Source organism: Rhincodon typus, unplaced genomic scaffold (genome assembly GCF_021869965.1).
Source record: "Rhincodon typus isolate 14 unplaced genomic scaffold, sRhiTyp1.1 hic_rhity00003368, whole genome shotgun sequence".
Classification (NCBI taxonomy): Eukaryota; Metazoa; Chordata; class Chondrichthyes; order Orectolobiformes; family Rhincodontidae; genus Rhincodon; species Rhincodon typus.
This window is the reverse complement of record NW_025969006.1, coordinates 1,363-12,828: the sequence shown is the minus strand read 5'-3', so window position 1 is coordinate 12,828 and position 11,466 is coordinate 1,363. Positions and strand designations below refer to the sequence as shown.

General features: G+C 40.8%; 1 protein-coding gene across 1 annotated transcript; it reads left to right on the top strand.

Annotated features, from left to right (window-relative positions):
- The first annotated feature begins 351 nt into the window (after nt 1-351).
- Nucleotides 352-11,123, top strand: LOC125481738 (sialic acid-binding Ig-like lectin 14). Its single transcript, XM_048593643.1, has 4 exons — nt 352-485; nt 5,875-5,941; nt 7,614-7,982; nt 8,540-11,123. Exons 2-4 carry the CDS (start codon nt 5,899-5,901, stop codon nt 8,866-8,868), a joined length of 741 nt encoding a protein of 246 aa, XP_048449600.1. The 5' UTR covers nt 352-485; nt 5,875-5,898; the 3' UTR covers nt 8,869-11,123.
- The last annotated feature ends 343 nt before the right edge of the window (nt 11,124-11,466 follow it).

Here is an 11,466-nt window from a genome sequence, read left to right as displayed (position 1 = left end):
GTGTTGGGCGAATTGATGGATTAAAGGCCAATAAATCCCCAGGACCTGATAATCTACATGCCACAGTAATTAATGATGTGGCCGAGAAATAGTAAATGTGCTGGTGGGTCAACTTTCAGGATTCTATAGACTCTGCAACAGTTCCTATAGATTGGAGGGTAGCCACTCTCATCCCAATATCTAAAAAAAAGGAAGTAGAGAGAAAGACAGAGTTAACGTTTCCAGTCCCCAGTGACCCTTCTTCAGAAGTTCACTGGACTCGGAATGCCTCTCTCTCTCTATAAATGCTGCGTTTCTCCAGCAATTTCTGTTTGTCTTTCAGATTTCCAGCTCCCTCAATTCTTGGTTTGATTGCACCAGAGGACAGCCTAAATCAGTGGGTCATGTTACAAGCCGTTTGGGTTAAAGCCAATCTGCAACAGCACAAACTCGAATAACTGCCGGAAACCTTTAGTAACAGCTTTCTTTCAGGTCCCTACTTTCAGGTAAAAACCGATTTGATTCTCAATCGAGTTAAATCTTAACAATAATATGTCCATCTAATTCAAATGACTCCCTGCTAAAGATAGACATAAATGTTCGAACATTCTATTATGTATTACCTCTATTTTTACATTGAACAGTGCAGGACACTTTTATGTTTCGCTCAGTCTATCTTTCAAAGGTATTTGCCTATTTTTTGTTTAAAAAAGATCTCACATCGAATCAAATAGGATAAACTTTTGGACCATTTCGTGACAGGAAATAATATCGGAGTGGAAATGAAACCTTAAAGAATTAAAGACAAAATAATGATCTTCCTGTGGTTTTAAACACTTCAGTGACAAACGGATCTTTGTTGTCAGAGACGAGGACAGCAGCATTGTTTGGTGAATGTGAGGAAACCATTTGCCTGTAAAAGATAGCAACTGAGGTTCAATAACCCTAACACTCAGTCACAGTAGGTGCCAGAAAGCTTGATTTATATGAAATATGTGTCAGAGACCACTGCCGCTGGGAAACGTGTGTGGTTAAACCAAATTCTAAGAGACTATTGCCAGACATCGTGGACCTTTCAATGTCTATGAGGGTGATTGAGGTTTGCTGTTGCTGTATTTGCGATTAGCTCGAAATACAATGAGCCCATATTTAACAGCAGTCTGTCAAACAGACAACAGATGCAAGATGCCAATCAGTAACAAGGTGAATCACTAGATGTTGGTCCTGCCCATTCTGTAGACAAGGAGCCTCTCCGGTAAGTCGCTGCTGAATAAATGTGGAACAAGCCGACTAGAGAAAGCTGAATGTTATTACTTGGGAGGAAACTTCTCCACAACAACAGAGTATTTTACACCCCTGTGTAGATTTTTCTTTAAAAACCCCAGAGCTTTCGTTCAGGGTACTGAGTCTTGCTGTGTTCACTCTTTCTCCAACATTATTATCCATGTGTTGAAGTCGCAGCTACCCTGCTGCTGATGGGGAGTTTTAAGTTGATACTGAGGAACATTCCAACGCTGGATGGGGGTTTAGTGGAAAATTTTCAGGTAACCGAGTTCCCCTGTACATTGACGTGACAATAAACCTAATTCTAATCGTAAATTTACATCTAGGTGGGGCAGGCCAAAGTCTGGATCCCGCTCTCCCAGACTTCCTGAATTGTGTTTAGTAAAAGGTACACACTCTTGTATCAGTGGTGGAGGGATTGAATGCTGAAGGTGGTGGATGTGGTAGCAGTAAAGCATGAGGCTGTGTTCTGGATGGGTTTGTGTTTCCTGGAAGTTGTTAAAGTCACGCTCGTCCAGAGAATGGGAGACTATTCCATCACATTCCTGACTTGGTGCTGGTGATGTGGATTTGAGTGGTCAAGACATAAATTACCTTGCAGAGTAGTCCCAACCTCTATCCTGTTCCTTCAGTAACGGTGTTTCTCTGGCAGCCTGAGGGTTGATTAGACGATGTGGCTGGATGCCTGGTTTGCCATTTAACACCAACAGCGCAGGTGCAATTCTCACCCTGACAAAAGCGACCATCCAGGATTCTCTCAAACTCTGCCCTCCCCTGAGGCATGGTCTCCCTCAGGTTAAACACCATCGCTGGTCTCTATCTCCTTCATGAGAGAGCAGCCCTCAGGTCCATTAGGACTTTCCCTTTCCTGGTCTTGTTCAGTTTCTGAAGTTAATGTTTGTTCCTTCATTGACCTGGAGGTAAGGCTTTCTTTTGTCAGCAAAATTTTACTGGATCTGATTAATGACTTGTGAGAAATGAGAAAATTAAATCCCATCATGTATTAGCATGAACTGTTCTCGCTAAAACTCGTTCATTATGAATGTCACAGTGTTATCCCGTTTTGCTTCCTACACAAATATTGTTTCAACATGGGTCATTTTCATTTCTGTTGGCCCAGTGTTGTGTTATATATGTAAGAGCATTTCTTTTTAATTAGTGATTGAGTAGTTCAGGCCGGACTGAAATGGCAGCAAAGTCAGAATCACGGAGAGATGCATTTAATATAGTGAGGTGTAATTCAAGGAATTTCGAAGTGATGGGAAGGGGCAATGTTAGATTATAGTACCGTAGTTCCAAAATGCGTGCAAATTCCATGGAAAGACAAATGTGTGAGGGCATGTCGAGAGCAGTTGATGAAATACATAGGTTTTAGACACATAGTTGTTCAGGACAGAAACAGAAAACTTCTGCTGAAACTCTGTAAATATCAGCTTCAGCTGTTTCTACATAGTAGTCTTTGGTTCTGCTAACTACATTTTAGGAAGAATATGAGGGTGTTTGGGCGATTCGGTGGAATAGCTTACGGGAAGTTGGAAGTCCACCGCAAAGGTATTTTGTATTTGATGTCTTTGCAGTGGAAATGGAGCTGATTGCAGATCATGTCTATTGGGGATAGTGCAGACAAAACACTATGTCAGCTGACGGTTAATCGTTGTCCAATTGTAAATTTTCTGTGAGAGACACAGGTCTGGTCATGTTGGGAAGAACTAGTGCCATTCAACGAGTCTGTTATCAGCACTTGGTTCATGAACTACTAACTCAGTCAATGTCACAGTTCAGAAGATGGGGGCCATGTATCTACATAGTGTCCTGTCTGAGACTGAGATAAGGGTCTAACCTCATGTTGGTAAAAAGAAACAAAGGGCGGGTGCTGGAATATCAGGAAAAAAAAGCAGAAATCTCTGGAAAACCTCATCGGGTCTGGCAGCATGTGTGGAGAGAAAGCATAATTAATGTTTCGACTCAAGTTCTGTAGAAGCGTCACTGGACCCGAAACATTAGCTCTGTTTTCTTCCCACAGATGCTGCCAGAACTGCTGAGTTTTTCCATCAATTCTTTTGAACCTCATGTTGGTGTTTGATCAGAAACTTAACATCTTGAAATCAATCATATTGCTTCCTTTAAATCCTTCGGTGGCCCGTCTGCTGGGTAATGCCTTATCGCTGCCTCTTTTGAACTTACTTCTTGCAAAGCAAACCTGGCTTCTCTCCCACCTTCTCCCCTCTGGTGTCATTGCCTTTGCTGGTTGCAACTGCGATTTCCACTTCCACCTGTGCTTTTTGATCTACGTTGGGTTTGGGTCATGCAGTGCCTGGATCTTATCATTCTAATATTATTCTCCAATTCTTCCATATTTTTTTTCTCGTCCAAGTTTCAGTTCCAATCCAGAGGACCTCAGGGGTAACTGTGCTACATTAATTCTGTCACGGTGTGAATTTCCAATATCAATTGATCCACCATCATTTACCACGTCCTCTTTGACTAGACATCAAACTCTGTGAACTGTGTTTTGCTCGCGACATCTCCTTTAACATACTTCTGAGACTCTACCTCTTTGTTTTAATTATTGGTCATCTGGGCCAGTATCTCCTTGTGACACAGTGTCATGCTTGTTTTATGTTGTTTCTGTCAAACGCATCAGTAGCTTCCTCATTTCACAATGAATTATTTTTCTTGCTTTAGAAGACTCCAAGGCTGGAGAGGGCTCTTGTGGTGCAGGAGTGGTGCTTGAATTCTGCCCCAGAAGGTCCAAGTTCAAGTCCCATCTGTTCCCGAGGTCTGTAGTAACATCTCTGGAAGGGTTGGTTAGGAGAATATCTATCCTGCAGAGCTAAGGATGTTGTGGCGCAGTGGTAGTGTCCTTTCCTGAAGATCAGGAGCCCGGTTCAAATCCCACCTGCTCTTGAGGTGTATAATGCCACTTCTGAGGCTCTAAGGACACAGTTAAATAGAGCAGGAGGGAAACGAGACTGACTATTTTCTTTTAAAAAAATCATTTTAAGATTTTGAGGCGCTGCCGGTTAACAGAGAATTGCAGCTTCTACACCATTGATCCAAAAAAAAGTTGCAACAATATGAGCAGCAACTGTTGTCTCGCTGCTATAATGTTGCTGATGGACAATCGTCAGAATTAATAACCAGGGATAACAGTAACAGTTATTTTGGTACATTTCATGGAGATCAAGACTAAAATTACATGGGGCAAATCAATTTTCACTAAAATCTACATTGACTTAATTGAAAAAAAATGAAGTTTTGATGTTTGCAAAAGAAAACACGTTATGAATCTTCATAAAGCATATGATAACATTCCACACAGTAGACTTATCTGTCGATTAAATCTCATACAATAAAGGGACAGCTGTAGAATTGGATGGAAGAAACTAAGTGCCAAGAAGCAGAAAGTCGTGGTGAATATTGTATTTTTTGAACGAGGGAAACTCTCGAGGTTTTCATGGTTGTTGTGTGGGTCTCTGAATAATTTGAGGTATATTGATGAATTCCAGAGGTGGGAGCAGTGCAATACCGCAAAACAGCGAAGTAAAACATCATTGGATATCTTGTGAACTGTTAACCTGACAACGTTAAAAGGAAAAAGACACAGAAAATCTGGAAGACTAGTTGGTTAGATGGACGGATAGAATTTCATACATGAAGGTGCAAAGTGTTTCCTTTTAGTCAGAAAATACGAAGGGAATCAATAAAGGAACAGTTCTACAGCGCAGTTAGAAGCAAAGCCCGTCTGGCAGTTTCGGTGGAGAGGGAAGCACAGTTCACGTTTCGAGTCCAGTGCCGCTTCTGAAGAAGGGTTACCACTGTTTCTCTCTCTCTCCACAGATGCTGCTACACCAGCTGAGTTTCTCCAGCAACTGCTGTTTTTGTTTCAGATTTCCAGCCTCCACAGTTTTATTGACAGAATCAAAGGAATTTGTCAACATATCAACTAAATTCGTTACAAGTGGCAGGTCATATTGAGAACACGGTTATCAAAACATAAAGGATCGTGGGCTTTATAAATTAGAGTTTATAGAACTACACCAAGGAAGTTCTGACGAATTGTATAAAACACAGATAATCCTCAGCTCGATGATTATGTTTATTATTATTCAGATCTCCAGCATCTGCAGTTCTTTGTTTTATTTTGTTCTTTTCATGTTGTGTACCTTTGGATTTGTTCAACTTGCAAGAACAACATATTTCGCAGCACGGTATCTTTTGCAGAGGAGTTGCAAATTGCCTACCTCACCAAGAAGCTACGTGGATAAATGTTGTAGGAAGGGATCGATTTCTTGCCAGCCAGGAGATCTGATACTGATTCCCGATGAAATCCCAGATGACAATGCCGGGGAGAATGCACCATGGTGCTGGTTGTGAAATAAAAACAAAGTTGCTGGAAAAGCTCAGCAGGTCTGTGAAGAAAAAAAAAATCAGAGAACATAGTTCTGAGGAAGGGTCACCGGCCCCGAAATGGTAACTCTGATTTTTTCTACACAGATGCTGCCACACCTGCTGAGCTTTTCCAGCAACTTTGTTTTTGTTCCTGATTTACAGCATCCGCAGTTCTTTCCGTTTTTGGCTGGTTGTGAAATAGTTTCTTTCTATTTTCAGTGAAATCGGCCCCATTTTCCAGTCATGTGGAGTTGGATGTTCGTTTCTCTCCTGATATTGGCAGAAGGTATGTTTCTTACCTTTTAGAAATTTCCACTGACGTGGAAATCTTCTAGGAATAGAACAGAATATTGTTCCGTTCGGAAGAAGGGTCACTGGGCTGAGAGAGTCATAGAGATGTACAGCACGTAAACAGACCCTTCAGTCCAACTTGTCCATGCTGACCAGATATTCTAAATTAATCTAGTCCAATTTGCCATCATTTGGCCCATATCCCTCTAAACCCTTCCTCATCATATGTCCATCCAGATGCCTTTTAAATGTTGTAATTGTACCAGCCTCCTCCACTTTCTCTGGCAGCTCATTCCATACACGCACCACCCTCTGTGTGAAAAAGTTGCCCCTTAGGTTCCTTTTAAATCCTTCCTCTCTCACCTTAAACCTATGGCCTCTAGATTTGGACTCCCCTACCCTGAGCAAGAGGCCTTGACTATTCACCTACCTGTTCCCCTCATGTTTTTATAAGCCTCGATACATTCACCCGTCAGCCTCCGACGCTCCGGGGAAGATAGTCCCAGCCTATTCAGCCTCTCCTTATAGCTCAAACCCTCTAACTCTGGAACACCCTTGTCAATATTTTCTGATCCCTTTCAAGTTACACATCTTTCTTATAGCAGGGAGATTAGAAATGAATGCAGCATTCCAAACGTGGCCTCACTAATGTCCTGTATAGCTGCAACATGACCTCCCAACTCAATTCACTGACCAATAAAGGCAAGCATACCAAACGCCTTCTTCACTATCCTGTCTGACTGTGTCTCCACTTTCAAGGAACTATGAACCTGCACGTCAAGGTCTCTGTTCGGCAACACTCCCCAGGACTTTACCATTAAGTCCTGTCTTGATTTGCCTTTGTACACTAAGGTTGTACTCTTCACTGTCCAGGCCACTACCATTTTGGTGTCATCCGCAAACTTACTAACCATGCTCTTATATTCATATCCAAATCATTTACATAAATGACAAAAAGCAGTGGACCCAGCACAGATCCTTGTGGCAGAATGCTGGGAACAGGTCTCCAGTCTGAAAAGCAACCCTGCACCACCACCCTCTGTCTCCTACCTTCGAGCCAAGTTTTAAAATCTAAACATTAACTCTGTTTCTCTCTCCACAGACCTGCTGAGGTTCAGCAGCTATAACTGTTTTTGTTCAGGACATTGTCTTAGACAGATTTCATTAATACGTTGTGTTAATACAAAGAGATAGGGCATTTCCTGAATGTAAAAGTGGACTGAGCAGTTATATTACTCGATGCTTTTGTTTAGTCGAGGAAAATAATCATTATTGGCCTTTTCATTTCTATGCACCATTTGCTGTATTACATAATAACTAGCATTGAAATTAATGTTTGAAATTATTTGAGGTGTATTTAATGTTTTTTCTGTTGTATTTTTATTGGCTTGTCATGAACTTCAGTGAATATTGCAGCATTTGATTTTTAATGGGTATGCATATTGTTGAGTTTTAAGCGTGCATAGAGTCAGTTTATGAAACGGATATGGTGTTGATGCATGAATGAATAGTTCACTAACCATCCTTGTTATTGTGGAATGGTTTTGCAAAACATCTTACCTGGTATTTCAATAGTGATTGTGATTTTTAAGACTGAAATCTGTTTAAGGAATTACAATCCTTTTTAAAAAAATCATTGAACTAAAGGCATTTTTTTTATTTCTAAGGTATTTCTGGTGGTCAGTGTTCTGTAATACTGCCAAAACATGTGTTGACAGTAGTTGGTGGATGTGTAGAAATCCAGTGTACTTTTGATAATGCGATAAATGACACCTACCTAATAGCGATTTGGATAAAGAAGGCTGTTGATGCTGTGAACCCCAGCGCCTCGGTGCTTTATGATTCAGAACATCCAAGCAGAGAACATATTAACTATACTGGGAGAGTTGTGTTTGCTGGCAACTTGGGAAAAAGACAGTGCTCCCTTCTCATAAATGATACCAGGAGGAGTGATCAGGGAACATATCAAGTCATTTTGGTATTCGTTTCAGAAGTCAATGTCACTGAACATTCTGAGATCGATATCTCTGTTTTAGGTGAGTTTGCTTGTAATTTGTTTTAGGTTCTAGTTCAAGTACTTCAGGTTGAATACTCGTTATTCCAAATTGCTAATTATCCTAATTTCCCAGACTAAATCAAATAAAACAAAGAACAGCGGTTTCTGGAGATCTGGAAGAAGAACAGAAATTGCTGGAGAAACTCAACAGGCCGGCAGCATCTGTTGAGAGATAAACAGAGTTAACGGTTCTGGACAAGGACCCTCCATCAGAACTCAGATCTCAAGTTGTTGTTAAAAAAGAGGGACAGGATCATTTGCAAGAGACCAGTGGACATTACTCTAAACAGAATAATGATGATTTGCTTACCTCGTACGATGAAAGTAAACAGGAATTAATGTTGTAGGCCGTATAATAAAGGTCCATGATGCTCCGATATATCTCTGAGGAATTGTTTAGAATAGCAAGTTCCTTACAACATATGTCAGAAAATAAAGACCGCAGATTCGTTCAAAAAATTGATGCAGTTGAAAATAACCTCTTTCACCTTGGAAATGACAAATCATTCTAACAGACCTTTCCTGCTTCACTTACAGAAAAGCCAACAATTGCACGTGTTGGAGAAATTATTGCAGGGCGAATTTTACGATTGAACTGTTCAATAACTCAGAACTGCCCCAATGGCAGTCTACAATTGAAATGGACGTATCACAACCTGTCAATTCCTCTTCAATTGGACGTCGAAGAAGCAGGTGAAATAATCGATGAAAGTTCAGGGTCTCGGACAGTTTCATCCGTGCTAACATTAATTCCATCAGCTGTCAATCATGGGACAATGCTCAAATGTACAATTACAAGTGACAGCTTCCAAATCTCCTCTTCTGAAACTCTCATCTTGCAGGTTAAGTGTGAGTGTCTGGTCTAAACATCTTCATTCTTAGATGTTGTACCCAGCTTTTTTACTTGCCATTTGATTTGTTTCAGGTGTCGGTTAGTTCAGTTGGCTGGATGGTTGGTTTCTGATACAGACTAACACTAACACTATGGGTTCCATTCCCACAACAGCTGAAGTTACTGTAAAATGTTCGAGCCCTTGCCTGAGGCGCGGTGACTGTCAAGTTAAACTACCATCAGTCGTCTCTCTTCAATGAGAGAGCAGCTCGAAATATGAAGTTGGAATATGGAACTTTACTCGGAATTTAACGGTTCTTCAGCCTTAACGATGACATTGTTACACAGGAATCAGCGTCTTTTCCACAACGAATAACCCATGAATTAGTGTCTGATTTAAGATTTCAGAATAATCAGTCCCTAAAATAGTCAAATGTATTCAGGTCCTTAACCTGAACATTATTTCAATATGACAGATAGTAACACTGACTGGGAATCAGAATGGATCTCCAATCTCAAAGCACCTTAGACAACGAGCAGGTAGCAATGAATTGGGATTAGGGGTGGTGTTGCTGGGCGTGTTGGCTTCACTTTTTTTTTAGGTGAATCAGTCTTTACACAATGTCCACTGACTGTGCATAGGAATAGTTCGTTCCAAATTTAAATAGGGGCTATACCCTTGAATGTACAGGAAGGTCACCTCATCATTGTCACAGTGCTTTCCCGCCCACGACAGTTTACAATAGGTGAAAATGATAAATATATCAGTGAGTTTATGGCAGGCACTCTCTAGGATGTATCCCACATTATTAATTCAGCAGCTGTTGGTTTATTATGATGCTCAGTGTTGTTTCCATCCGTGGAGATCAATATTTTGAAAACAAAACGATTTCAACTTCGCAAGCAACCACAAAACAAAAGATGGAGAATATTTACTTTTCATAATCTAAAACTTTTCCTATAACAAGGAAATGAAACTCTCCCAAAAACGTTATCCCTCTCAGTTCTACTCCCAGAGCTGTGATGTTGATTGCTTTTTCTGCTGACGTGCCACGCCGTTCTTCCTCAGCTTTCTCAGGGTCACTCCAATCTCCACAAACAATCGGCACTTTTACTGGAAGAAAGACAGAAATTGCTGGATAAACTCGGCAGGTCTGGCTACATCTTTGGAGAGAGAAACACAGTTAACGTTTCGAGTCTAGTTCTGGAGAAGTCATTCCGGACCCAAAACTTTAACTCTGTTTCTCTCTCCGCAGATGCAGCCAGACCTGCCGAGTTTCTCCAACAATTTCAGTTTTTCAGTACCTGCAGTTCTTCCTTTATTTTAATGTACACTTTCTGATCCTGCTACGAGCTGAAATTCCACAACCCTGTGTCTGTTTCATAAACAAGCCTCTGTCTTCCCAGTCACCTGTGGCCACAGGCTTACTTCCATTTCACAGAAATGAAACAAGGTTTTCCATTGCCTCTCGACATGGCCCTCCCCCCAAAAACAAAAACACAGTTGTGCAGACAACAGCTTTCCAACACCAATTTTCCATGCCCCAGCTCTGACTTTAAAATGATCAATGTGAATAAAACTGCATCGCTTGCTATATTTGTGAACAGGTGCAGGACTAAGACATTCCATCCATCAAGAATTCAATGCTTTTTAATAAGACCATGACTGATCAAACTGTAACCTCAAAATGAAATTCTTTCCCACTTCTGATAATCTTTGAACCCCACAGTTAACAAGAATCTACCTCTGCTACCAATTCATCCCCTCAGGATTTTGTCTGTTTCCATGAATTCACTAATGAATCTTTGATGATCCACTGGAAACAAGCCTGGCCAGCCAAAACATTCCATCCCTGGTGTTGGGTCATGAACTTTCCCCTGAACTGCGTCCATCACAATAATATTCTTCCTTTTATTAAGGTGACCAATGCTATGTCCAGTCATCTAGATTCTGTCTCACTGGAGTCTTTTATAACTGAAGCCGAATGTACCTACCTTTGTATTCAGTTCTGCTCATGATAAATTGTAACATTCCATTCCCTTTCCTGATTACTTGGTGTACCTGTACACTAGCCTTTTTGTGATTCATGCACAAGGACAGCCAGGTCCCACTGCATCTCAGAATTTTGCAATATATCACCATTCAGATGATATGCTTCTTTTTTATTCTCCCTGTCAAAATGGACAACTCCCCACGTTATAATTGATTTGCCACATTTGTTCCCACTTAGTTTACCAATCAATATACTTTTGCTAGATTATTTTCTCCTCCTCATAACTTACTTTCTTGGTTTTCTTTGTGTTTTCAGCAAAATTGATAACTATCGCTTCTTTCACCTCATCTAAGTCATTTATAGAATTTCTAAGTGGTTAAGGTATCTGCACCATTTCCTACAGCACTCTACTCATTGCATCTTGTCAATCTTAAAAATACATACTTACCTCTGTTGCCTGCTTCCTGTTAGGCAACCAGTCTTCTAACCAAAACCAATATTAGACCACTGCAGCATGAATTTATATTTTCCACATTAACCCTTGATGCGGCATTACACAAAGCACCTTCTCAATATATAAGTACAGTATAAACCACCGGCTCCCAGGTATCCACAGCACTTGTTATTCCCTCAAAAAG

Excerpts from the sequence above, each read along its gene's own strand:
- LOC125481738 (XM_048593643.1), top strand. The coding sequence starts at position 5,899 with ATGTGGAGTTGGATGTTCGTTTCTCTCCTGATATTGGCAGAAG. Across the intron at positions 5,942-7,613 it reads TCTCCTGATATTGGCAGAAG|GTATTTCTGGTGGTCAGTGT; the intron begins GTATGTTTCTTA and ends TTTATTTCTAAG. Across the intron at positions 7,983-8,539 it reads GATCGATATCTCTGTTTTAG|AAAAGCCAACAATTGCACGT; the intron begins GTGAGTTTGCTT and ends CTTCACTTACAG.